At 36.5% G+C, this 26,786-nt stretch overlaps 2 protein-coding genes, 6 non-coding genes and 1 pseudogene across 10 annotated transcripts; 6 read left to right on the top strand and 3 right to left on the bottom strand.

Moving 5' to 3' along the window:
• Window positions 1–69: 69 nt before the first annotated feature.
• Window positions 70–1,926, bottom strand: LOC111204683 (sinapine esterase-like). Of its 3 annotated transcripts, none has more exons than XM_022699948.2 (5): window positions 1,570–1,926; window positions 1,106–1,327; window positions 894–1,033; window positions 545–821; window positions 70–460 (listed from the first exon to the last, which is right to left on the bottom strand). In XM_022699948.2, exons 1-5 carry the CDS (start codon window positions 1,829–1,831, stop codon window positions 216–218), a joined length of 1,146 nt encoding a protein of 381 aa, XP_022555669.1. In that variant the 5' UTR covers window positions 1,832–1,926; the 3' UTR covers window positions 70–215. The 3 variants fall into 3 exon arrangements, with proteins under 3 accessions (XP_022555669.1, XP_022555668.1, XP_022555670.1); XM_022699947.2 differs by having other exon boundaries at window positions 894–1,042; window positions 1,570–1,925; XM_022699949.2 differs by lacking the exon at window positions 1,570–1,926 and having other exon boundaries at window positions 894–1,042; window positions 1,179–1,333.
• Window positions 1,927–3,999: 2,073 nt separating this feature from the next.
• LOC111204684 lies at window positions 4,000–13,146 on the bottom strand (annotated as a pseudogene).
• Window positions 13,147–19,794: 6,648 nt separating this feature from the next.
• LOC106361667 (pentatricopeptide repeat-containing protein At1g28690, mitochondrial) lies at window positions 19,795–22,009 on the bottom strand. Its single transcript, XM_013801461.3, has one exon. It carries the CDS (start codon window positions 21,663–21,665, stop codon window positions 20,133–20,135), a length of 1,533 nt encoding a protein of 510 aa, XP_013656915.2. The 5' UTR covers window positions 21,666–22,009; the 3' UTR covers window positions 19,795–20,132.
• Window positions 22,010–22,687: 678 nt separating this feature from the next.
• On the top strand, window positions 22,688–22,759 carry TRNAP-UGG. Its single transcript has one exon. It is a non-coding gene; the product is annotated as a tRNA-Pro (tRNA).
• Window positions 22,760–23,403: 644 nt separating this feature from the next.
• Window positions 23,404–23,475, top strand: TRNAP-UGG. The gene has a single exon. It is a non-coding gene; the product is annotated as a tRNA-Pro (tRNA).
• Window positions 23,476–23,850: 375 nt separating this feature from the next.
• Window positions 23,851–23,922, top strand: TRNAP-AGG. Its single transcript has one exon. It is a non-coding gene; the product is annotated as a tRNA-Pro (tRNA).
• Window positions 23,923–24,283: 361 nt separating this feature from the next.
• Window positions 24,284–24,355, top strand: TRNAP-UGG. Its single transcript has one exon. It is a non-coding gene; the product is annotated as a tRNA-Pro (tRNA).
• Window positions 24,356–25,670: 1,315 nt separating this feature from the next.
• Window positions 25,671–25,742, top strand: TRNAP-UGG. Its single transcript has one exon. It is a non-coding gene; the product is annotated as a tRNA-Pro (tRNA).
• A 142-nt stretch (window positions 25,743–25,884) lies between these two features.
• TRNAP-UGG lies at window positions 25,885–25,956 on the top strand. Its single transcript has one exon. It is a non-coding gene; the product is annotated as a tRNA-Pro (tRNA).
• Window positions 25,957–26,786: the final 830 nt, after the last annotated feature.

The following is a 26,786-nucleotide window of genomic DNA, read 5'->3' on the forward strand; positions in this document are numbered from 1 at the left end:
TTGAAATTTTGATCGTCAAGGATTTTACAATGGGTATGGTCGTACTTGATGATTTTTCATAAGTATATGTTAATTGAAGGTTTTTTTCATTAGAATCTTAGTTGATGATTTTAATAGGTACTACTAATATTTAGTGGGTTTCCATCAAAATTTGAACTACTAAAATAATTTTAACTGATGAAAAACGACTTGTCTTTCAACTTAGTAAAAGAAGATTATGTATCCACAGATGCAGAGCCAAGGCAGGACCAATCGAAAGCAGGAGTTGCATAGGGACCCTTGAGTAAGCCATGAGCCATCTTCTGGTGCGTTGCTTCGGTTAAATGATAACCATCCCAATTAACATACGCAGATGGATTTTTACAATACCCAACTCCTTGGTATCCACACTCTTCACCAATAGTGAAGTTGTACTGACCTCCTACTCCACAACAAGCACCCAAAGGTCTCTCCTTAAACCCTAAAAAAAAGATCCATGCATAAGAACATCAATTAAAGTATCCAACCGTGAGGGTCAAGGACAGAGTAATAAAGTCCCACGTACCGTATTTGGCAGGTTCTTGGAAAAACCGGTACATAGAGTTGTAGTAGTCAGCATAAATGATGTTGACATGAGGGTAGAGTTTCCGGAGTCGTTTGAGTTCTGTCTTGAGCTGTTCATCATGGTTCTTTCCCAACTCACTGAGCCATGAGAGGCAACCTGTAAAAGTATCGTATTCTTTTTCTTTTGAGGTCTGAAATAGAGTAAGATACGCTGGGAAACATCCATATGGAAAGCTTCCTGGAACCACAAAGGTTTTGCCTCCCAAATCGATCAAGTCCTGTAGATTTTTGCTTAATATTATAAAACAAACGTTTCATCTCGTGTGGGGAACTGTTAAAAGATCTCTTACCACAAGTGCGGAAGAGATGGCTTTGATGACTAGAGGAACTAGCTCTTCAACGTCGTTGATACTTTTGCCTTGGAAAAACATGTAATCGTAGTCATTCGCTCCAATATCTCCCATTAAAATCAGCGAGTCTCCAAGCATCTCTTTACAATCTAAAGCCATTAGAAGTGAGCTCGATGCATCATCATCATATAACAAGCTTGCAAGTTTCTAACCATGAGGAGACGAGGAGGCGCAAAGGCTAGGTAAAATTTTGTTGAAGATGTTAAGTTGAACACTTAAACTAACATTGGTAAAATCTGATTCAATTCCCTTTTCCATAAGAAACGTACGATCCAAAGCTGTTGCTCCATACACAGCGAAATTGATCCCTTGCTTGAAGCTCACGTTTTGAGAACCAAAATAAGGTGGTACATATGGTAGTCTCAAGAACTCAGCTGTTACATAAACCAAAAATGAACACAATATTACAAAAAAAAAGTAGGAGCAAGTAGGGTTTATAACTTTCTGTCCAAGCAAGGAAGACCTAAAACAGAGCAAGTATGGTTTCTAACTTGGTGTCTAAGCAAGAACGACATAAAAACAGAGGATAACAAACGGAGAAAGTAGGGTTTCAAACTTGCTGTCCAAGCAAGAAAGACCTACAGAGCAGATGATAACAGACAGAAGGTTTAGGTACCGATGAAATCGATGATGAGGCGGCCATCGGAGTTACGGCCGGTGTGAGCATGGAAGAAGGTTTCTCCATAAGGAGGAAAGGCGGCTTGAGGAGGATGATTGACGTCGGAGAGGTGGAGATAATTTCCAGTGTCGGCGCCGGAATCACCGAAGCTGATGATCGATTTATAACTTCGACACGACGGTTCTGATGAGTCAACAGTGATGGTGGAGGAAAAGATAAGTAGAAAGCTTGAGATGAGCTTCTTCAGTGAAGAAGCCATGTGAAGATACGAGTCGTCTCTTTTACTCGATCTCTATAGTCTTTTTTCGACCACAAATAACGCAAAGACTTCAGGCATAAGTTATTGGATCTTATCTTTTGTCAGGATGCATTGATAATTTGTTGTCTGACAAAGACAGCTATCATCTGCACATGCAAAGTAGTACTCCTATAGTTCTTTAATTTAATTTATTTTATATTTTTTGTTCGATCTAAAATTGATCACACGAGCCTAGTTAAAGCTAATAAACAACATCTCACATTATCTTTGGAATTTATAAAACACCACTGAAATGTACCAACTCGTCAAAACATTGGGAATGGTCATGGAGCTGCTGCAGTCTAAAATAATTACTCCACCCGTTCCGTAATATAAGATGTTTTACATAAAACACAAAAATTAAAAGACTTAACTTTTAGAATATAATATTATTAATAACATAAATTTACAATAAGTTAACCAATCATAAATAATACAGTAAAATATTATTGGTCAACTAATTTCCAATAAAGTTAAAATACGTTAAAACTATCAAAACATCTTATATTTTGAAACATCAGTCTTCTTCAAAACATCTTATATTATGAAACGGAGCAATTATTTTTTATAAATCATCCATTTTTGAAAGAAAAAAAAAGAGAAAATTTTTAGACTTCTTATTTCATAAAGATAACTATTATGCATGCTTATCAATTTGTTTTGTCAACTGCATGCTTGTGATGACAATGAATTGTAAATTTCAAAATAAATTGAAAATTATTATGCTCTCTCAGCGTTTTTGTCAACAGTCAATACTATTAGTCTACTAGAAGCGTGTTCGCGCGGAATATTGTTTTATTGTTATTAATTATGATTTTTGTCCGTCTTTATTTGTGAAGATCATTATTTGGTATTTTATTGTTGTGTAGCATTATGTAGTATATAAACACATAATATATTATGCGTTTATTTTTTAAATAATGTGTTGTTGTATGTATAATAGTACTTGTTAGTGGTGAAATGAGCTTCTGATGTAAAGCATATTGGATTTCAATAACTTTGCATTTAGGCATTTGTTGGTTCTAAGATTGACAGTTTCAACGTCAATTTTTATTTAATTTTTCAAATTTTTGAACATTACTTTTTAATATGTTTTTTGTCCTATCCCCATATTTTGACATTGAGCTGTCACCATTTACTTTTTTTTTACCTTTCCGGTGTGCGGTGCTTCTCACCATCATTGGGAAAAGATTCACTTACATGCTCTTGTTTTTCCTCACCTTTTTTCTCCTGTAATATTATCTGGTATTTATTATTAGATGAGACTTATGAGTTCTCAGTTACGCGGTTGTATTTCATGGCGTTGTAGGCTGTTTCGGTCAATTGGTCATCTTCTTCTTTAGATTTTGACTAATGTTAGAAACTACTTATCGTTGGGTTGGGTCAGAGTTTAGTTGTCTTCCTCGCCGTTTTCTTGCCATCGATAGTCTATGCTCGTCTTGGTTTTCAAGATCTGGTTTTTGGTGATCTTACTTCTATGCTCTTTTTCATAGCTCGAGGATTGCTCCATGGGTTGGTGATTTCTTTTCATCTCTTTTTTTCTTCTTTGTTCTCTCATCTTGTTGCACTTTTCATCACTGTTCGCGTCTCTGTTTTCAGCTCCAAAATTTTATTAAGTTAGTGTTACTATGGTATTTTTCTTTTTCTCTGTGATTGTTAAGGTTTTAGGTTTAGATTATGTACTGTACTCTTAGTTTCTTGTTGTCAGTTTGTTTTTTTGATGATTTTCATTGTAAAATAAATATATAATTGGTAAATAAAATAATAGAAAATGGTAGAAAATAACAAAGTTTGTGTTATTTTTAGCTCTGAATAAATTAAATATTTAAAATATATTTATATTTTTTTATTCATCTTGAATTTTAGTGACCAATAAAATAGATTATCAAACTTAATACAATAATGGTTAGTGCGAAATGGATTAGATAGTGTACAATTATAAAGTATTTAACCAAATTGCAATAATCTAAAAGAAGAAAGACTTAATATGTAAAAAAAAATTTACATGGAGACACGTGTCATCAAATCTCCAGTCAGAAAAAAAATCTAACTTTATATATATATAGATTATAAACTGATTATATGTGCCAAAGCCTTGTCGTAGCAGCAACCCGGTCTTGTTAATCATTATCATCATCATCATCATCATCATTTCATTACTAAATGTTTTTTACTTCAATTTTTTTTACAACAAATGGATTCGTATTAACTGCTGAAAGAATATTTTTTATCCACTGATGCAGAGCCAAGGCAGGACCAATCAAATGCAGGAGTTGCATATGGACCATTGAGTAAACCGTGAGCGATCTTGCGGTATGCAGCTTCGGTTAAATGATAACCATCCCAATTTACATACTCAGATGGATTTTGACAATAGTTAACTCCTCTGTATCCACACTCTTCATTAACAGTGAAGTTGTATTTACCTCCAACTCCACAACAAGCAGCCAAAGGTCTGTTCTTAAATCCTGAAAACAATAATCCATAAAAACATCAGTTAAAGAATACAACTGTGAGGTCAAGAACATAGAATTTTAAAAGTGCACCAACCGTATTTGGCTGGTTCTTGGAAAAACGTGTAGATGGAGTTGTAGTAGTCAGCATAAATAATGTTAACATGCGGGTATAGTTTTTGTAGTCGTTTGAGTTCGGTCTTAAGCTGGTCATTATGGTACTCTCCAAATTAATTGAGCCATGGGATACAACCAGTGAAAGGGTCATGTTCTTCTTCTTTTGCATTATGAAATAGAGTAAGATATGACGCAGAACATCCTATTGGAAAGTTTCCAGGTACCAAAAAGGTTTTGCCTCCCAAATCTACCAAATCCTGTAGTTTTGTTGCCAAGTTTGTTATTACAAAAAATTAAACACACATAAAACAGAGAAAAGTAATTATATGTTACCACAATTGCTGAAGAAATAGTTTTGATGATTAGAGGAACAAGCTCTTGTAAAAGCCGGAAAACCGGACCGATGTAAACGATATAATAAAAGCGAAGTTAAGGAAATAAACGAATATATAAAAACGAATACGAGGACGATAAGAAACCGTATTCGCAAATAGACATGGAGGCGAGATATGATCTCTTTCCTTAACTCAAAATATTCGCTCCGTTAGTGAGACGAGACTGTACGAATATAGAGTCCCAGGATACAACCATGGCAGACGAATCACGCCTCACTCGTGATCGCCCTATCGAACTATAAACTCTACGAAACACTCTCGCAATATAGACTTACGCAGAGGGATTTTTTGCAGTTGGATTTCGATCAAGAAAAAAAAAATTCTCAAATGAAGGAAGAGGAGAGACGATATTTTAAAGAGCCGGAGAAGACCAACTTCCCGCAACAGCTGCTGCAGGTGGGCGAGAATCTCGCGGAGATCGAGGGAAGTTGAGTTCCGAAACTTCTTCCTCAAGACTCTCTCTTATCTCGTTTTAAATCGAGAGGATAACATGCATGACGTTTTTTATTTTTTAGACAAACTACTTGTCGTTTTAAATAAAATTGTATACTGTTTTTTCCCGAAATAACTGGCAAAACGTTGAGCTTAACTTGGTCCAAAAAGAATAGTTATTATCGGGCCAAAGGCCCTCCACCCAAGCCCAAGCCCAAGCCCAAGCCCAAGCCCAAGCCCAAGCCGAGCCGAGCGGAGCCGAGCCGGCCGGACGGCGGCGGCGGCGCGCGCGTGGGGAGCTCTCTCTTCCTCTGAGCTGTTTAACCTCTCATGTCATGAAGACATATATATATACTCCTCAAAATCAACTCTCCCAACCAATGTGGGATGTTGTTAACTTCATTTCATTAAAGCCAACAAGGCTTTTTGAAAGAACCCATAGGCCCATTTCATTTTCACATTTTGCCATATATTATTTGAGCCATTAGGCTTAATAATTAGGTCCAACAATCCCCCACATGAATAGAAATGACTCTTCTAAAACATATGCAGACTAAATGCAGACTCGATAGACTCTAAAGAAAAACTATACTTATTCTAATCATGATTAGACTAGACAGACTTATCGAGAGTGTTTGCGAAAAATTCACTGTGTTTGAGTTGGTGGCATTTTTAAGCCTTGAGCCACTCATAGTTAATATCTGTCGGGTTTACTTTACCAGAAGGTGAACATGATGTCTTGAACCAACCGGTGTTTTATGTAAACCGAGACAACAGGCATAACGCAGCTTCATTTTCTCGTAGAACTTAGTTCTCTATTGTATTCATTGTGGCCCTGAACTATTCCTGGTTTTCATGAGTGAACTTAGAGAATATAGCCTTGCATTCATTCTCCTAGAAACGGCCCCATTTCACACTCATTAGGTGATTGACCATGAAAAGTATTGAGTAATACCCCGCTTAGAAGCTATGGAATCATTAAAAGCTTATGCTTATCCTTCACACATTTGTTAGCACTTTTATCATCTTAGGAGCTGGGAATAGACTACTTTGTCTCAAGTGCTTTGGTTAGATTTGTTTGATTTTGTTTTCCCTTTGAACCTACGTCTTGGGATCTCCAGTCATGATAGGTAGGGTTGCCATCAAGCATCCTCATTCGTTATAGGCTTTAAACCCATTCCTTTTGATGATTTAGCAACAACATCTCGTGGCAAACCTTTAGTAAATGGATCCGCTAGGTTGTCAGCCGATTTGATGTAGTCTATTGTGATTACACCAGTTGAGATAAGTTGTCTAATGGTTTTATGTCGTCTTCTGATGTGACGAGATTTTCCATTGTAGAGATTATTCTGAGCCCGAGCTATTGCTGATTGACTATCACAATGTATGCGTATAGCTGGCACAGGTTTCTCCCACATAGGAATATCTTCCAAAAAATTTCTAAGCCATTCAGCTTCTTCTGCTGCTTTGTCTAAGGCTATGAACTCAGATTCCATGGTAGATCTGGCTAACACTGTTTGTTTGGTAGATTTCCATGATATTGCTGCTCCTCCTAGTGTAAAGACATATCCACTCGTGGATTTTGAGTTTTTAGAATCTGATATCCAGTTAGCATCACTGTATCCTTCTAAAACTGCTGGTTCTTTACCATAGTGAAGCCCAAAATCTTTGGTGTAGCGCAAGTAATTGAGTACCCTCGTTATAGCTTTCCAGTGTGTATGACCTGGATTACTTGTATATCGACTAAGTACGTTTACTGCATGCGCCAGATCCGGTCTAGTACAATTGGTCAAGTACATGAGACTTCCGATCACACGTGCATACTCGTTTTGTGAAACCGCTTCACCTGAATTCTTTGTCAAGTGCATTTGGGGATCTAACGGAGTTTTCGCCGTACTATTAGAGTAATTTTTAAATCTCTCTAATATTGTTTGAGCATAATGAGATTGGGTTAAGATAATTCCGTTTGAATTTCTTGTGACTTTAACCCCGAGAATTACATCTACTAATCCCAAGTCTTTCATCTCAAATGTCCCTTTGAGCATGTTCTTTGTTTGATTGATAATGTCTTTATTGCTTCCAATAATGAGCATATCATCTACATATAGACATAGCAAAACATACGCATTTTTGGTAGTTTTGTAGTATATGCATTTGTCACATTCATTAATTTTGAAACCATTTGACATCATTGTATTGTCAAATTTTTCGTGCCATTGTTTAGGAGCTTGTTTAAGCCCATAAAGTGACTTTACAAGTCGACATACTTTGTCTTCCTGTCCGGGAATGACAAAACCTTCAGGTTGTTTCATGTAAATTTCCTCTTCTAAATCACCATTTAGAAAAGCAGTTTTTACATCCATTTGATGGATTTCTAGGTCTCTTAAGGCTGCGATTGCTATCATCAGTCTTATTGATGTTATTCTCGTCACTGGAGAATATGTATCAAAATAGTCAAGGCCTTCCTTTTGTCGGAATCCTTGAACTACAAGCCTAGACTTGTATTTTCCACCAGGTTTTCGTGTCATTATCCATTTATTCCCTAATGCTTTGCAGCCAGGTGGTAAATCCGTTATGTAATAAGTATAATTTTGCATGATCGAATCAAATTCACTCCTGACCGCTTCGTTCCAGAATGGAGCTTCTGGTGAAGCCATGGCTTCTGCCAAAGTTTTTGGAACATTTTCTACTAAAAATGCCATTAGGAAATCTTCTCCAAAAGATTTTTCCTTCCGAGCTCTTTTGCTCCTTCGAGGTTCATCTTTTTCTTCATTTTCTGAAATATCATTTATAGAAATCTCGACGTTTGTCTCAGTTTCTGAGTTTTTGTCATTGTCTCTTTCTTCTCGAGTTCGTTTTGAACCTTGTTTTTCCTTATATGGAAAAATATTTTCAAAGAAAGATGCATTTCTTGATTCCATGACTGTATTTTCATGAATGTCTGATATTTCAGATTTATGTACCAGAAATCGATAAGCATTACTGTTATGTGCATATCCGATGAAGATGCAATCCACTGTTTTAGGTCCAATAGTGACCTTCTTTGGTGGCGGTACTGCAACTTTTGCCAGGCACCCCCACACTTTGAGGTATTTATACGAAGGTAAATTACCTTTCCATAATTCATATGGAGTTTTGCCAGTTACTTTGTGTGGAATTTTGTTGAGGATATAATTAGTGGTAAGCAATGCTTCCCCCCACATGTTCTGGGGTAACCCTGATTCCTGCAACATTGCATTCATCATCTCTTTTAGAGTTCGATTTTTGCGTTCAGCAACTCCATTAGATTTTGGTGAGTAAGGAGCTGTAGTTTGATGGATTATTTCATGTTCTTTACAGAATGCATTGAATGGACCATCATACTCGCCTCCTCTGTCGCTTCAAACTACTTTAATAGTTGTTTTAAGCTGATTTTCGACCTCGAGTTTAAATTCTTTAAATTTTTCTAAGGTTTCGTCTTTGCTATGTAGTAAATATACATAACAATATTTTGTACAGTCATCTATGAAGGTCACAAAGTACTTTTTACCACCTCTAGTTTGTAAGTATTTTAAATCACATAAATCTGTGTGAATTAAATCTAGAGGTTTATTAGTCCTTTCAACACGAGGTGATGGCGTTTTCGTGAGCTTAGCCTGTACGCATACTTCACATTTTTGTTTACTTGTTTTGCATTTAGGAATTAGATTTAAATTCATTAATCTTTGTATAGATTTGTAGTTTACATGACCTAATCTTTCATGCCATATATTAAAAGACTCAACCAAATAAGCAACTGGCTCTTTCTTATTCATTGAAACTTTTGAAGCTACAACTTTCGGAGGGACTGTCATTACATTCAACTTGACAAGTCCACCCTTAACATACCCTCTTCCCAAATACATCCCATTTTTCCTAATCACGAGCTTGTCCGCCTCAAAATTTGTGGCGAATCCATTCTTGCTGAGCAAGGTTCCCGAGACCAGGTTCTTCCTCATGTCAGGCACATGCTTCACATTCGTCAGAGTGACCTCATGTCCAGATGTCATCTTCAAAATCACATTGCCGCGTCCTTCAATCTTGGAGACTGCAGTGTTTCCCATCTTGAGCTTCTCCTCAGTCATGCTTTTCTGATAGGTGCTGAACATCGCCCTATCGGTGCAAATGTGGGTGGTTGCACCAGTGTCATACCACCATTCCTTGGGGTTGTTGCTTTCAACCATGTTGGCTTCAGTCACCACAGCAACGAGATCCTCCTCTGTGAGATTTGCCTGAGCCTTCTCATCCTTGATCTTTTTGCGACACTCAACAGTCTTGTGCCCCACTTTGTGGCAGTAGTGACATTTCCCCCTGAACTTCTCCACATTCGCATTCGCATTGATTTCAATGCCTTTGTTCTTGAAGTTTTTTCCAGAAGCCTTCAGGGCTGCATCAGTTTTGGAAGGCTTGGCAGGAGAATGGGCGTGTGCCTTTCCTTTGCCTTTGTGCTCAGCCATGTTGACACTGTGCTCCTTAGCAGTGACCTTGTCAGCAATTCGGTTTCTGGATTCCATCTGAAGCCTCATGATGAGCTCCTCGAGCCCCATCTTCTTCTTCTTGTGCTTCAAGTAGTTCTTGAAATCCGCATAGCTTGGAGGAAGCTTTTCAATGAAGCTGAGAGTTGTGAATGTCTCGCAGATGGACATTCCTTCAGCAGCGATTTCATGGCAAATGAGCTGAAGCGCTTCCACCTGATCCATGATGGGTTTTGAATCCACCATTTTGAAGTCGTGGAACTTTGAGACCACATACTTCTGGCAGCCAGCGTCCTCACCTCTGTACTTCTTGTCCAGTGATCTCCATAGCTCTTTCGCCGTGGGGATCTCACAGTAGACACGGTACAATGGGTCAATGAGACGACCCAAAATGTAACCTTTACAGATGAAGTCGGAATGCACCCATATGTCAACAGTTGCAAGACTGTGGACATCATCAATCCCGTACGGAATCAGGGGCTTGTCCTCCTGGATGAACTTGTCCAGTTTCATCGTTGTCAGGAAGAACATCATCTTCTTCTGCCACGTTTTGAAGCCTTTGCCATCAAACTTGTCTGGCATCAGCCCTTGAGTGAACAAACTAGGTACAGCCGGAGGAGTTTGAACTGCCACCGGACTACTTGCAGTTGCTGATACTGAACCCGTCTGATAAAGACCAACACCGAATAGGCTACGGCGAGTGGTTTCATCAGCAGCATTTCCCGCAGGGAGGATAGTGCTCGTTGTTGCTGCAGCGGTTGTCACGCCAGTTGCATCAGTTGCTGCAGCGTTGAGTGGAGTCTGAATGACATTTGTGGTGTCAATGGGGGTGTTGTTATCGTTTGTCATTTTTCTGTAGAGAAAACATGAAAAAACGGATTAGTACTCCATTCAACAAATAACATATTATTTTAAAGAAAATAATAGTCTAAAATCGATGTTCATTTTTGGTATTTGAACCAAATCATATCGATATAAGTCTGGAAAAAACGTTTTGCAAACTCGCTTAAAAGCGTTCGCAGAAACCATTTTTATAGACTTAGAATGTTTCACAAACTCTCTTAAGAAAACGGTTACTGAAACGATTCATGTATATAACGTTTAAAGAATGTATCAACGTTTTGCGAAAATGCTAGAAAGCAATCCGCAAAGCGTAATGAAATAAACCAGAAACGTTTCGCGGAAGTGCTCTAAGGCAAATCGCAAACACATTTAGGCAGAAACGTTTCGCGGATAAGCGTATAGCAAATCGCAAACATCGTTGTGAGATAAGAACAAAACGTTTCGCGGAAATGCTAGAAAGCAAATCGCAAACACGGTTCCAAAACCCGTTTCTATTAATCGTTTATCAACCCGATTAAAGCTTTAAACATAAAGCGATTTTGAGTTAAGATTGTAAAAGCCGGAAAACCGGACCGATGTAAACGATATAATAAAAGCGAAGTTAAGGAAATAGACGAATATATAAAAACGAATACGAGGACGATAAGAAACCGTATTCGCAAATAGACATGGAGGCGAGATATGATCTCTTTCCTTAACTCAAAATATTCGCTCCGTTAGTGAGACGGGACTGTACGAAGAGGAGAGACGATATTTTAAAGAGCCGGAGAAGACCCACTTCCCGCAACAGCTGCTGCACGTGGGCGAGAATCTCGCGGAGATCGAGGGAAGTTGAGTTCCGAAACCCTCAAGACTCTCTCTTATCTCGTTTTAAATCGAGAGGATAACATGCATGACGTTTTTTATTTTTTAGACAAACTACTTGTCGTTTTAAATAAAATTGTATACTGTTTTTTCCCGAAATAACTGGCAAAACGTTGAGCTTAACTTGGTCCAAAAAGAATAGTTCTTATCGGGCCAAATGCCCTCCACCCGAGCCCGAGCCCGAGCCGAGCCGAGCCCGAGCCCGAGCCGAGCCGAGCCGGCCAGACGGCGGTGGCGGCGCGCGCGTGGGGAGCTCTCGCTTCCTCTGAGCTGTTTAACCTCTCATGTCATGAAGACATATATATACTCCTCAAAATCAACTCTCCCAACCAATGTGAGATGTTATTAACTTCATTTCATTAAAGCCAACAAGGCTTTTTGAAAGAACCCATAGGCCCATTTTATTTTCACATTTTGCCATATATTATTTGAGCCATTAGGCTTAATAATTAGGTCTAACAGCTCTTTAATCTCATTGACAGTTTTGCCTTCGAAGAAGGGATAGTTATAGTCGTTTCCACCAATCTCTCCCATGAGTATCAGCGAGTCTCCAAGCATCTCTCTGCAATCTACACCAAAACAATTAGAAGCCAACTCTATTCATCTTAGATATTGAATAAGGAAGAGGTACAAGACTACGTTTCTAACCACGAGAAGACGAGGCGCAGAGGTTAGGTAGAACCTGCTTGAATGTGTTAAGCTGAACATTTAAACTAACATTGGTGAAATCAGATTCAATTCCTTTTTCCATTAGAAATGCACGATCCAGGGCAGTTGCTCCATACACCGCGAAATTAATCCCTTGCTCGAAGCTCACGTTTTGAGATCCGAAATAAGGTGGTACGTATGGCAGTCCCAAGAACTCAGCTGTTAAGACAACATTACAAATACTCAGGAGCAAGTAGGGTTTTTAACTTGCTGCTCAAGCAAGAAAGACCGACAAAAGTAATTACTGATCTAGTGGTTGTGAGACTATACATTGTCATTAGTTCAACCTTATTTGAGAGAGTAGTGAGTTATGTCTTAAATGTGGTAGTACCAACAGTTAGCTGCATGTACCAGATGAGATTATGGACCAAATTGCCCACAACTTAAAGCTGGGGAGAACCTCCATATTTTAATAGTTAAGGGGCTTGCTATATATACATATTTTATATAAAAAATTTAAATATCAACAAATTTGGTTGAAAAGAACCCCAAAAAATTCTTAAATAAACTTAAATTTTAAGAATTTGATTTTTCAAGATCCATAAAAATGTTGACCGGCCCTGGGAGAACAAGTGGTTTTGCCTAAATGTATGAAACAGAGAGAGGGAAAAAAGTAGGTACCGATGAAGTCTATGATAAGACGGCCGTCGGAGTAACGGCCAGAGGGAGGATGAAAGAAGGTTTCGCCGTAAGGTAGAAATGCGGCTTGAGGAAGATGATTGACGTCGGAGAGACGTAGATAATTTCCGGTGTCGGCTATGGAATCACCGAAGCTTATGATCGATTTATAAGGATGACACAGTGATTCTGATGAGGCAGCGATGATGACGGTTGAGGATAAGAGAAACAAAAAGGTTGAGATGAGCTTCTTTAGTGGAGAAGCCATCGGACAGTCGTCGTTGTCTCTGTCGACTCAACTTCGGTACTTCTTTTTTTGGGGTAATAAATAATGAAGAGTTTGAGTCAGTTGATGAGTTCTATTTATTTCCTCAAATAAGTAAGAGTGAACTGGCAGAATGGGTCGTGTTTGGCCCTGTTCGTTTGATCACCCAGATGGATCATCTGGACGAAGATGCAAATCGATGTTCGTTTTATGCATTATAATGCTACATCCAGATGGATCACCCAGCTGAATTTTTAAAAACTCATCTCAAATTTTCACCCAAATGAAGGTGAGTCTTGATGGTGCATCTTGATGCAGATGTATCTAGTTTTGTCCAAAATGATAAACGACAAAAATGACCTTTTAAAATTAAAATATTATTTTCAAACCCTAAATTCTATTTTTTTACATATACATTTTTCTGCTATAACCAAAAAATGCATTTTCTCGCAAAAACTGAAAAACACATTTTCCCGCCAAAACCGCAAGATGCGCTTTTCCGCAAAAAAACATAAAACACACATTTCCAAAAAAATATATTTTTCGGCCAAACCAGTAAAACCGCACTTTTCGACCAAAACCGAAAAATCGCATTTTTCCGTCAAAACAAAAAAAAAACGCATTTTCCTACCAAAACCCAAAAAACGCATTTTTCCGCCAAACTCCAAAAAGCATTTTCCAGCCAAAACCGCAAAAAGCATTTTCTCGCCATAACCGGATAAACACAATTTTTAAGCCAAAACCGTAAAAATGTATTTTCTCGCCAAAACCGGAAAACACAATTTTCCTGCCAAAACCGGAAAACAGAATTTTTCAGCCAAAACCAGAAAAACGCATTTTCACGCCAAAACTGGAAAACACAATTTTTCCGCCAAAACTGGAAAACGAAATTTTCCCGCCAAAACCGGAAAAACGCATTTTCCCGGCAAAACCGGAAAAAATACATTTTCCCGCCAAAATAGGAAAACAGAATTTTCCCGCCAAAAACGGAAAAACACAATTTTCCCGCCAAAACCGGAAAACAGAATTTTCCCGCCAAAACCGGAAAACGCATATTCCCGCAAAAACGGGGAAACACATTTTTTCGCCAAAATCGGAAAAATGTATTTTCCCACCCAAAACCGGAAAAATTTATTTTCTCGTCGAAACCGCAAAAATGCTTTTCCCGCCAAAATCGTGAAAAAAAAACTTTTCAAAACTTTTCCCGCCAAAATCGTGAAAAAAAACTTTTCAAAACTTTTCCCGCCAAAATCGTGAAAAAAAACTTTTCAAAACTTTTCCCGCAAAAACCACAAAACACACTTTTCCCGTCCAAACCGCAAAACGTATTTTTCTGCCAAACCCCTAAAAACGTATTTTTTCCGCCAAAACAACAAAAATGCACTTTTTCGCCAAAAACACATTTTTCCTCAAAAACCGTAAAAATATTTTCCGCCAAAACCGTAAAAATGTTATTTTCCGCCAAAAAGTAAAAAATTATATTTTAATCATTTTATTAACAAGTCCACCTGGATGTAGATGGAAGTTAAAAAAATGAAAAACAAACGAACATAGTTGTATTCAGATGATTCATCTGGATGCATGGACGAAATGAAGAAACGAACAACACCCAGATGGAGCATTTGGATAATACATCTAGATGGACCATCTGGATGCATCTTCGAGATGTACAAACGAACAGGGCCTTTATTGGTTGAAAGGGAAGTAACTTCATAAATGTCCAGACCAGTTGCAACCTCCACTACAAAAAATTGGATTTTCCATGCTGATCAGAAATACTTCGTTCGTCCGTTCCTGGAAATAAGATTTTCTAGAGTTTTCAAGTTTATTAAGAAGATAATAAATATTTACAATTTAGTTTGCAATTTATTTTTCAATAAACTTTTCAATAACTATCCACCAATAAGATTTAATCAATTCAAATATTCACGATTAATGTTCTTCAAAAGTATACAAAAATACTTTAAAAATATAGAAAATCTATTTTTGTAGAACAAGAATAAACTCTAGAAAATCTTACTTTCGAGAACGGAGAGAGTATTGTTAAAATAAAAATTACTACTAAAAGATTCACTTTCATTTTTCCCATAAAGATGGATTACTTTTCAAAATTGGATTCCTTACCTAACCACTATATATAAAATATTTAAACTTTCCACGAGATCCCCCTCACTCTAATGAAACATATTTAAACATTTTAAGTATATTTAAATACTATTTTATTTTGGTAGTAAAATTTATATTATTTTCTAGAGGTTAGATTTTGAATTTTTTGCATAGGAATATGAATATAGGCTATATCATCAGAAACGTAACAATGAGTAGGCTATAATATCAAAAACCTTGGTTTTTTTTTTTGACATCAGAGGTTTTGATTATATATATAAGGGATCTCGAAAGATTTGTATATATATCAAGTTTGCATATTTGATATGTTGGTAAATGAATAAATAAAGTTGTGAAGCAGATCAACTCTTTGTAACCCATAAGAGAATATACAGAACGGATTTACGGAGGCGACTCATTTATCTAAAAATGCGTCTATTGGACGTGCTGAAAGTCAAAATCTTCTTTGCGAAAAAACGGAAGTCAGAATCCGACCTGTTTAATATCAAAAGGGAAAAACAAGACGTCCCATAACATAGATCGAAGAAACAGTGACTATAACTAAATAATTGCATTGGGAACTAACAGAGATTCTGGACGTCCTTTCCTAGGCTTTGGTTTGTGTGCCAAAGCTTATCTCTCTTTTGGATTCACTTTTTAAGACCATCACTTTTTAAAATTTATATTTAATTTTCAACTCTACAGTTTTTAAGAAAGTTCACATTTGATTGTACTTTCATTTGAATTTCAATCAAACTAATCTATACTTGCACACTGATCTAACCGATTTTCTTTTGTAAAAAGGTGGTGCCAGATTAGGTATCTCACTCAAGTCAAAAATAATCAACAACTTCCGGTCCATTCATGATACAAAACTAATGCACCACAATCACTTTTTCCACAAACATACGGGGTTGAGAATTTTAACCGGAACCGTTTATTCAAATCTAATAGAATGAACCGGTTCAGTTCAGTTTCTGTCTTAGTCAATTTATCTGATAGATATTAGTGTTGAATCTGTTGATTATCTATGGGTATAGATTCGGTTTCGGTTTTTACTTCTAATCGAACGGGCGCATGTTTAGACCCAAATTATATCCTTTAAAAACATAGATATGTATCTCTCGAGGTCGATCCGGGTTGGATAAGTGAAGTGAAAAGTGTAATACTACTAGGCTATTTCAACTTCGTTGTATTTAACTACATATTATTAAAATATATATATGATTTCGAGTCATTTTTCCTTAAAAATAAGAAGAAAAAAAGGAGTACCCGGATCACTTCAGTTTATATGTAAATTTTTTTTAATATATATGATTCATATAATAAATAGATACTCATAACCAATCCGAAAATGGTGGTGCCCGAACTGAAACCCAAACCGAAGTCTATTAAATACCTATTGGATATATAATCCATTTATCCGAAAGATCAGAACCGATCGGATCACCCGATCCGAATATCTGAAGTTCCAGACCTACAAACATAGTCCGTAGTTATAAACTTAATTTATCAGGAAATTGTCATTTTTGACCATCATATTTTTTAACAGATAAAATTAATTTTACTTCATTATATTGAATATTTATTATTTATGTATTGGTGATCATACATAATCCTCCTGGTAAAAATATTCCTGTCAATTTAGTTATGACGTTAGACTCTAATTTATACATACTCATACATATAAGTTTAATCCAGAAAATATATTCAAAGATATTTTATATAAGTATAATATTAGTAATATTAGTGAAGTGATGAATAAGTTGAAACCGTGTATTCGTATTCAACCGTTATCTATTGTCATGTAAATTCTGTATTCTCAAATTGGTTTCTAAATAATGGTTTCTAAATAATTTTCATTTGTTTTTTTTTTTTGGCTAACTATTAATTTTTATTTGTTAACAAATATACTTGTGAAACGAAGAGAGAAAAAAAAAACTAATCTTGTGTAGGAGAAAACAATGAAAAGCATGATTAAATATCAATATGTTTCAATTATTTTTAGTAGGTACGTACAAAACTAGAACCATAAAATGATGAATGATTTGGTAATGGTGTATGAATGAGAAACTAAATTATGGTCATGGAATTTACTGCTTGGTAGTTTATTGGATGGGAAATTAGGGGACATGTGCATAGCTGGAAAAATATTAAGTCTATGCACATAACAAGTTGATGGCTACGATATTGTCTATATATATGTATTAATGACAAAACTATCATGCGCGTGTGTTTCATTAACCACATGATTTTTTTTTTGATATTTTGTTTGTTGTGGTAAGGATTACAAATAAACCAAATTCTTATATAACTCACCTGAAGAATGAAATAATGAAGAAGAGTCATTGAGAATAAGCAGTAACGACAACAGCTCCAACAATGGTGGTAAGCGGAGATCGGCGGTGGATGATTTCGTTCATATCAATTGAATACATCAATGATCAATACATGAGGTTAATGGATGAAATGTTAATCCACTTTGATTACTACAGACATGATAACTTTGGGAGAAGATAAACAGTTACCATTACGATATACTATTCTTTTTTAATAGGAAATATAGAATAGAACATAAATATGTTTCATCTTTTTAAGTGTTTTAAGTTATATGTTATTAGAGAAACATTCAAATGATTAATGATTCATATCATATACCTTCTGAATCTTATTAATAATTAATCTTTCTCTCTCTCTTTTCCCCTCCCTCCCTCCCTCTCTCTCTAATACAATGTGAACAAATTTCATATATACAAAAGTCTGTGATTCTATTGAGTATTTCATACTATGTCATAATCATGTGTAATATAGTCACGTAGTAGATCAAACCCAACATTGTAATTAGTCAATTCATTTGTGTGACTGACTATACTATATGGTATGTAGTATAATATGATAGCCTTAATTTTGGAGTGTCAACAACATCACACACACGCGCTTAGAAGAAGATTTCAGTCATATTTGTGTGCAAATTGTCCCATCCGCCGAATGCAACTGTAGAATGACTATATTTTTAATTCTTTCCTCTGTTATGAATATTGAGCAAATTCACCCTTATTGGATTCATGAGCTGTTGTGTCCTCAAGGCATTTTGGTTTTACTTTTTTAATTGGTTTATAAATGGGAAATATGGACTCATGTCCATTGTAGAATATAAATTAACGTAATACACATAGCAATGATATGGCTAAAATATTCTGTATATTTTGTGTAATATTACATTATTTGTCCCCGACCAATCACAAAGCTAGATTAACTTGGGTTTCTAATTTTTTTTTTCTTTCCCTTCTGATTTTGTTTGATCTGTAGGACTTCAATTAATTAGTTATAGTTAAGTATTAATAGTAAGAAAAAACATATATTTTTTTCATATATGCCATATCTAATTTTTTAAAAATGGACATAAAAATTTTCAACAAAATGCGTAAATTGATCTCAGCAAGAAAGATTTTATATTCTATATTACTTTTATAGAATAGTCCATATTTATAACAAATTTCATATTTTATGATAAATATGTATTTTCATTATGAAAACAATGTTTTGTGAAAATTTAAAATTAACATTTGCTTTTTACAACATTTTACATACATTTAAAATGAATATACAATTTCTCTGTTGTTGCATTTTTTTCCAACAACCAATACAATCATTTCTAATATATTGTAACTAATATAATAAATCATTCTATTTAAAATATAGTATAATATATTATAACATTCTTTCTCCCTACTATTTTTTTTTCTTTCTTCTCACTTCTTTTCACTCTTTTTTTACTCTATCTTCTTCATCCGCTCTCTCCCCTCCCTTCACTTCTCTGTCCTCCCTCTCCTCCTCCTCCCCTCTGGCCTCTGGCCTCTTTCCTCCTTCCACCCTTCCTCCGTCCTCCTTCGTTCCTCTTTTTCCTTTTCTTTTTTCTTTCGCAGTTGGTAAAATAATAATGTTTTATATTTGTTAATATGTTATTGCTTACCTTTAATAATTGTCTTCTCTTCTGTGTGTCTATATCGCCTCAATCCATGTCATAACATTAGGCCAGTGCAACTTGTTTGAACGCATGTATTGAGGATCTGACTTCCTTGCCTAAACTAGACCATATATCGTATAGTATAGCTTTGTTTGAGTCATTTCCTATACATGTATTGGAACATTATGCAACATCACATAGAAACATGGAAACAAAGTGAACTTGGACGTATATGATTTTTACCAAAATGTTGGCATATTACATTGAATATAGGGTAGTTTCGTTCCCGTGCATGGGTATATTGTATAATTTTAGGCCCTTTATGAATACACAGTTACCAATTGTTGTGACTTTGTGTGTGGCAGAACTTAACTAGACTACATAGATTATAGTATAGTATTGCCTCTGCGTTTTTTCATAACCCAACATGCGGATTCAAATTAAGCACATGTGATTTTAACTTCACTCTTCTCCCCCTACGCACACGCGCTTGCAGGGTTATTCCTGACAATATTTGATGTAACTAGCCCCATCAGAGACTTTCCACTGTAGAATGGCTATAAGCTTAATATTAGGGTCCAATATGAATATTCACCAAATTCACCTTTTATAAATTGATCTGAAAAAGTATATTTTGTCAGCTGCAAATACCACAACCACACAAAATCAAAGGCCAATATCATTGTTAGGCATGGCGACACTTGAAATTACAGAAATAGGCCTGGTTCACCCTCCTCAAAAGAGGCCATTGATACGTTCTACAAGAATGAGCATGTGCTCTCTTGTTTACATACAAAGCAATCTCTATAAACGCACAACAGAAACACAAACAGGCAACATAATTAACCGTTATATAATTTGATTTCATCACAGAAAACATATGTTTTCGAGCTCACTATATTTGGGCATGAATGAGAGAAGCCTTACTGAATGTTTCAATGTTTCATAGATATCCCCCATCAAATATTCTAAAAAATTTCAAACTCTAATTCAAAAGACCTTCATTGAGATTTCTCTGCACTGATCCAACTACGACCAATGTTCTTAGGTATCTTTCTAGCTTTCATCACATCCCTAATCTCGCTCACCTTCTCCCACTTACCAGCAGAAGCCAAAACATTGGACAACGCTATATAAGCCCCAGGTCTTTTATCCGCATTCAGTTTAAAAAGCTCACTCGCAGCTACGCTTGCAATGTCAACATTACCATGCAGTCTACAAGAGCTCAGAAGAGCAGCCCAAACATCAGAGTTAGGCCTTTCCGGAATCGCCCTAACAAACTCCAAAGCTTTATTCAAATCTCCAGCGCGTCCCATGAGATCAACCATGCAAGCATAGTGTTCCATCTTTGGCCTCATAGAATAATCTCTCTGCATGCTCTCAAATATCTCATACCCTTTCTCAACTAACCCAGAATGCGAACACGCAGAGAGAGCTCCAAGAAAGGTTACATAGTTAGGTGCTATATTCACTTCCTTCATCTTAGTGAAGAGCTCAAGCGCTTCCTCAGGGTTCCCGTTCTTCCCATACCCATCGATCATCGAAGTCCAAGAAAACACGTTCCTCTCTTGCATCTGGTCAAACACTCTCCTCGCATCGTCGATTCCACCGCACTTTGCATACATATCCAACAAAGAGCTCCCCATTTTGATATGCGTATACACACCACTCTTCATAACCTGACCGTGCACCTGCATACCAACTTCACGCGCCGTCAGAACCGAACACGCGCCAATCACGCTAGCGAATGAGGAGATATTCGGATGGAAACCAGCCCGCTGCATCGAGGCATAAATCTCAACAGCTCTCTTAGCAGTCTCACCTGTTCTGCTCAAACCTTCAACCATAGCATTGTAAACTACAATATCCTTCACTCTAGTCTTATCAAAAATCTCTTCAGCATCCTCCACGAATCCTTGGTTCATGTAACCCGAGATCATCGACGTGGAACAGACCACGTTCTCGTCTTTCATCGTTTCGAACACGGTTCTTGCAGACTCCAGCTTCCCGCTCTTCACGTAAGCATCAACAAGCGCAGTCACCAACACATCGTCTAGCTCAACGTGGCCTTTTATAATCCGGGCGTGGACCAGCCTGCATAAGCTACCAAGACTAGTAGATGATGCTGATGCCTTTAGAACCATGGAAAGCGTGTACCCGTCTGCCTTTTCTCCAGAGAATGCCATGCGTTGAACTAGGAGGAGACACTCCTTTAACAATCCATGCTTCAGGTAGCCGCTGATCATGTAGTTGTAAGCCGATAACGTTGGTTTGGGCAATTCGTCGAACACTTGGCGTGCGTAAGTCATCCATCCGCATTTTAGATGCAGGATGAGTAGTTTGATGGATATGTTCAGATTTGGTCGGAGTCCGGTTTTGATTATGTCGGCGTGAATCTTCTTCCCGGATTTTGGGGACGGAGAGTTGATGTGTTCTTGAAGAGCTCCGGCGATGCTTGCCGCCGGTGAGAGAGTTGCGTAGTGATTTGACTGGGAAATTCGCGGTGCGACTGATGAGAGTCTGAAGATTATCATTAGCTGATCTAAACTGTGATCAAGATAGATCCTTGTCCGGTAATAACAATGGCTTTTTTTCAACAGTTGTTTGGTAATGGAAAAGTTTCTTGTTGTAGAAGCATAAGATTAGTTGGTTTTGGTTTATATTTGAATTTTAACCATAACTTTTAATATTCAGCTTTTTTTTACCTTTGTAGACAAAAAACTGTAATACTTTTAAATGAAAGAATCTAACAATTAACAAGTTCCCCCCTAAAATTATACAACTTCTAGAATTAGTTGTTCATCAAAAAAAAAAAAAACAATGAGCAGCAGGACTCAAATCTCTAGCTCCTGGAATGTGAGCAAGTTAAAATCCAAAATACAAAGAGAAGCTTGATCAATAGCATTCAGGAACTCTGTTCATTAGCCTAGGCAGTGCTTCACATCACGTTTGAAAGGCAAAAGCTTTTGCTGATAACTTTACGATAATTAACATTCAAAGGTAGAGCTGTAAACTGGGCGAGCCCATGTCCATTAGTCCGTATCCATTTGTCCATTTATAGTTTGCGGACAGAGAGTGACCATATCCATTAAAAACCATGTCCATTAAAGACCATACCCACTAACACTCATATTTTCATGGGCTGCCACGAGGTCCATAATGACCATATAAGAAATTTTAAATTTTAATTTATAAGCCTTTAATTATATATACAAGTTCGTAAAATTAAAATTCATCCATGAATCAAAGGTAAAACAATCTGTTAAATAGCATATGGATTTACAGTGACAATCAAGAATCATAACAATGGCCCATCATGACTTCAGAAAATTGAGTGCGGAAGTTTAAAAACTCGTAGAATTGGATCCACAAGGTACCTCTGCTTTCACATTCCATGACTCATATTTGCTTCACGAAAACACCTTTTTGTTATGCTGCCAGGTTCTCCAAAACGGCAACTGTGAGAAATGAAAAGCATAACACCTACATCAGTTGATTTCCAGTAATATTAGAGTTTCAAGAACAGTTATGCAATGATCGAATTACATAAACAACAGGGCATTTGGTCTAGTGGTATGATTCTCGCTTTGGGTGCGAGAGGTCCCGAGTTCGATTCTCGGAATGCCCCCGTTGACTTTTTTTTGGATAGCTGTCCTAAAATGCAAGCTGAGAACTATCTTGTAGAATAAACCTGTTTTACTGCATTAGTTGTGAACAGCTCATGTTCAACAACTATATATTCATTTCCCTTCAGTTTCTCAAACAATTTCATCGGTTGAGAATCGCTATGTACCTTGGCTTTTCGAAAGAAAACACTTTCTGGAGAATAGCTGAATGCTGCAACTTCTTCAAGAGATAACTGCAGGAGTCAAAAGAACACAGCTTAAAACCAGTATTCAAGTTCAAGAAACAGCTAAGCATTAACTGATTTATGTCAACAAGGCAATGTTTCACGCCCATTATATAAGTCTTTTAACCAATAAATTCAAGCAGTGTAAACCGCCATGCATTTTTGTAAGGTGCCAGATTCATCAAGATTCGTATCAGAGGAGTTACACTAGGAGATGCTAGAAATCCAAATGCAAATAACACAAACAACTCCTACAGAGGAATATTCAATGGGGAACATCTAGCAGAGGGACTCAAAAACTACTGATGAAATCAAGCAGCATTTCATTCAAGTTACATCTGAAACTGCAGAATCAAACAGACCCTAACAGCATGGTTTCAACTCACAGATTCTAATGCTTGTAATGGATAACATCTATAACAGGGCATTTGGTCTAGTGGTATGATTCTCGCTTTGGGTGCGAGAGGTCCCGAGTTCGATTCTCGGAATGCCCCCTTTGATACTTTTTACTTTATAATGTTTCCAAACCAAACTGAAAGAATTTTCAGTATTTTAGTTTCACTGCAGATCATATAACTCAAAACCGTCAAAATGAATGAATTATAATTCAGGTATTGGTTTTTAAACAGTGAAAACAGAAAAGCAGCTAAGGTAAAACTGAGTCATGATAACAGACTGGAGCAGCATATCATAGATTTCTACAAGAGACAACTAAGACTGAAATATTTGTTTATTCATTTCAGTTCAAAAAGATCTAAAAAATTAGGTCCAACTAAAGACTGAAATATTTGTTTAACAAAAGTCAACTTAGGGAACGAGATCAAAATATGACCAGATCTTCAACATTGTAACTAAACTGCCAAACAACAGGGCATTTGGTCTAGTGGTATGATTCTCGCTTAGGGTGCGAGAGGTCTCGAGTTCAATTCTCGGAATGCTCCCCATTGACTTTTTAGTAAACCTTATGTTTCAAATGTCAGCAGATAGATATCATAAAACAAACTCTGCTTTAGAGCACATGCATTTATCTTCACGATTAGAAAGGCTATTTTAGATTCTCACTACGACTTTTGGTATAAATGCAAGTAAGAGAACGAGAATCACAGTGTACCTTGGCTTTCACATCCACTGACTCACATGTGCAGCGAGAAAACACTTTCTGGATAGCGGATTGATCAGGAGAATTAATAGCTGAATGCTGCTAAATTTCTCCAAGAGACCACTGTGGAAAGTGAAAAGAAAAGAAGCCTAAAACCAGTGTCTACGTTTCAAGAACGGTTATGCATTGAATGGATAACAATAGGGCATTTGGTCTAGTGGTATGATTCTCGCTTTGGGTGCGAGAGGTCCCGAGTTCGATTCTCGGAATGCCCCCATTAACTTTTTCTTGGTGAATGTGTTAAAACAAATCTGAAACATGTGTGACTAAAGGGGGTTCTTTCTTTAACTTTTCAATGGATTCTTTTGGAGTCCAGTCAAATCATAAGACTAGAAGATCATAAGCAATCAAACAACGATAGAGCTTTCAAACGAGTGATGTAAACATCCAATTGGAAAATTAAGGACAAGATGACCATCATTTTCTAATAATTATATAGCTATGTTTTCCATTGCAAACCAAAAATTTATTTTCTAAAGAAAATGCAAATCATGTCTGAATTTTCAGTTGGAAAAAGTCACATAGAATAGATTAAGGAATTTCCTATTCAGGCTAAATTATTAAGTTTAAGTATAGAGTGGCCTAACATTACAACAATATATTCAATTATAGACAATCCACCTTTGCTACTAACCCTTATAAAGTCAACTAATAGATCTAGATCTGAAACGTAGCTTTCTTTTTAAATTATCTAAACAAGTAAATATTTCTCACCAGCTTCATGAATCAAATAAAGGAGTCTAAATGTACACCAACTGTATGTTACCAGCTATATGAAGAAAAAACCCTCAAGAGGAAAAGCTAGGCATCTAGAGTAACTTCCATCGTAATAACAGTAATTTATCAGGAACTATTTTTATTTAACAGTAAACTAAAAAACAGTTTTAGACTGAAGCATACCTTTGCATGTCGTCTGGCGTCACTGCGATTAATTAATGAGCATCAGCAATGGAACACAGAACATTAATGACTTCCCTCGCATTTCAGGGGCACTAAACTAGAAACGCCACTAAACAATGACTAACATTGTAACAAACAAAAGGACAAGACCCTTAGCCATTTTAACTAAGCAAACACTTCAACAACAAAACACCTCCCTTCTACAGATTCATTGAGAAAACATGAGACAATACTTATACTGGCATCCAACTAGATTCTTGAAAATCGAACCACATCAACTGGGCAAAAAGCATTTGTATTTGTCAATGAAAAACAAAAACAAAAATTGCAGGAATATAGAGAATCAAGAACTGAAACTTTTAAAGATCTGCAAAGCACATGCAATTATCAAGGATATGATTTTCCCTCTGGTTGCAACAGCTACCTAGCCTGGTTCCTGAATTCAGGTAACATTTTCCTTTTAATCTACATTCCACAAGAAACCTGAAAATAATCATCTTAATAGTATGACACTTAAATAATGTAACATTTCCATTGTATTGTTGAGGAAGAACTACGAACCAATAACTGTTCTTTCAAGAAAAGGGCAATGGAACGAAGATAAAGTTTAGGTGAAAAACACCAATAACCGGGCATTTGGTCTAGTGGTATGATTCTCGCTTTGGGTGCGAGAGGTCCCGAGTTCGATTCTCGGAATGCCCCTTTAACTCTTTTTGTAAAAGAAATGTTCAAAATGCAGCTAATATATCAATAATGATTTACAGACAATCAAATTTTACTATCCTTGAAAGTCAACTTATAGAACAAGATCTATAATGATGCTTAATGGAACTAAATCAACACTGGGCATTTGGTCTAGTGGTATGATTCTCGCTTTGGGTGCGAGAGGTCCCGAGTTCGATTCTCGGAATGCCCCCATTGAATTTTTGTAAACCTTATGTTTCAAATATCAGGAGATAGATATCATAGAACAAACTCTTCTTTAGTTCACATGCATTTATTTATCTTCACGATTAGAAAGGCTATTTAAGATTCTCACTACTTTTGGTATAAATTTCTGAGATGCAAGAGAACGAGAATCACAATGTACCTTGGCTTTCACATCCACTGACTCACATGTGCAGCGAGAAAACACTTTCTGAATAGCCGATTGATCAGAGAGCATCAGTAGATGAATGCTGCTAGATTTCACAAAGAAAAAACACTAAAACTGGTGTCTAGATTTCAAGAACAGTTATGCATTGACTGGATTACATTAACAATTGGGCATTTGGTCTAGTGGTATGATTCTCGCTTTGGGTGCCAGAGGTCCCGAGTTCGGAATGCCCCGGTTAACTTTTTGTTGGTGAATGTGTTATAACAAAACTGAAACATGTATGACTAAAAAGGGTTCTTTCTTTTACCTTTCAATGGATTCTTTTGGAATCCAGTCAAATCATAATACAAACAAGATCATAAGTAATCGAACTAGGGAAAGCTTTTAAATGATTGATGTAAACAGCCAATTGAAAATTTTAGGACAAGATGACCATCATTTTCTAATAATTATATAGCTATGTTTTCCATTGCAAACCAAAAAAAAATTTTCTACAGAAAATGCAAATCATGTCTGAAATTTCAGTTGGAACAAGTCACATAGAATAGATCAAGGAATTTCCTATTCAGGCTAAATTCAGATTCTAAAGAAAATGCAAGTATCATGTTTGAAGTACTAGTTGGAACTTGGAAGAAGTCTCATATAATAGA

The sequence above is a fragment of the Brassica napus genome, chromosome C3, assembly GCF_020379485.1.
Source record: "Brassica napus cultivar Da-Ae chromosome C3, Da-Ae, whole genome shotgun sequence".
NCBI classification, from domain to species: Eukaryota; Viridiplantae; Streptophyta; class Magnoliopsida; order Brassicales; family Brassicaceae; genus Brassica; species Brassica napus.

Excerpts from the sequence above, each read along its gene's own strand:
- LOC106361667 (XM_013801461.3), bottom strand. The coding sequence starts at position 21,665 with ATGATAATCTTCAGACTCTCATCAGTCGCACCGCGAATTTCCCAGTCA.
- LOC111204683 (XM_022699947.2), bottom strand. The coding sequence starts at position 1,831 with ATGGCTTCTTCACTGAAGAAGCTCATCTCAAGCTTTCTACTTATCTTT. Across the intron at positions 1,043-1,105 it reads CGCCTCCTCGTCTCCTCATG|ATTGTAAAGAGATGCTTGGA; the intron begins GTTAGAAACTTG and ends TAATGGCTTTAG. Across the intron at positions 822-893 it reads CCATCTCTTCCGCACTTGTG|GACTTGATCGATTTGGGAGG; the intron begins GTAAGAGATCTT and ends AAAAATCTACAG.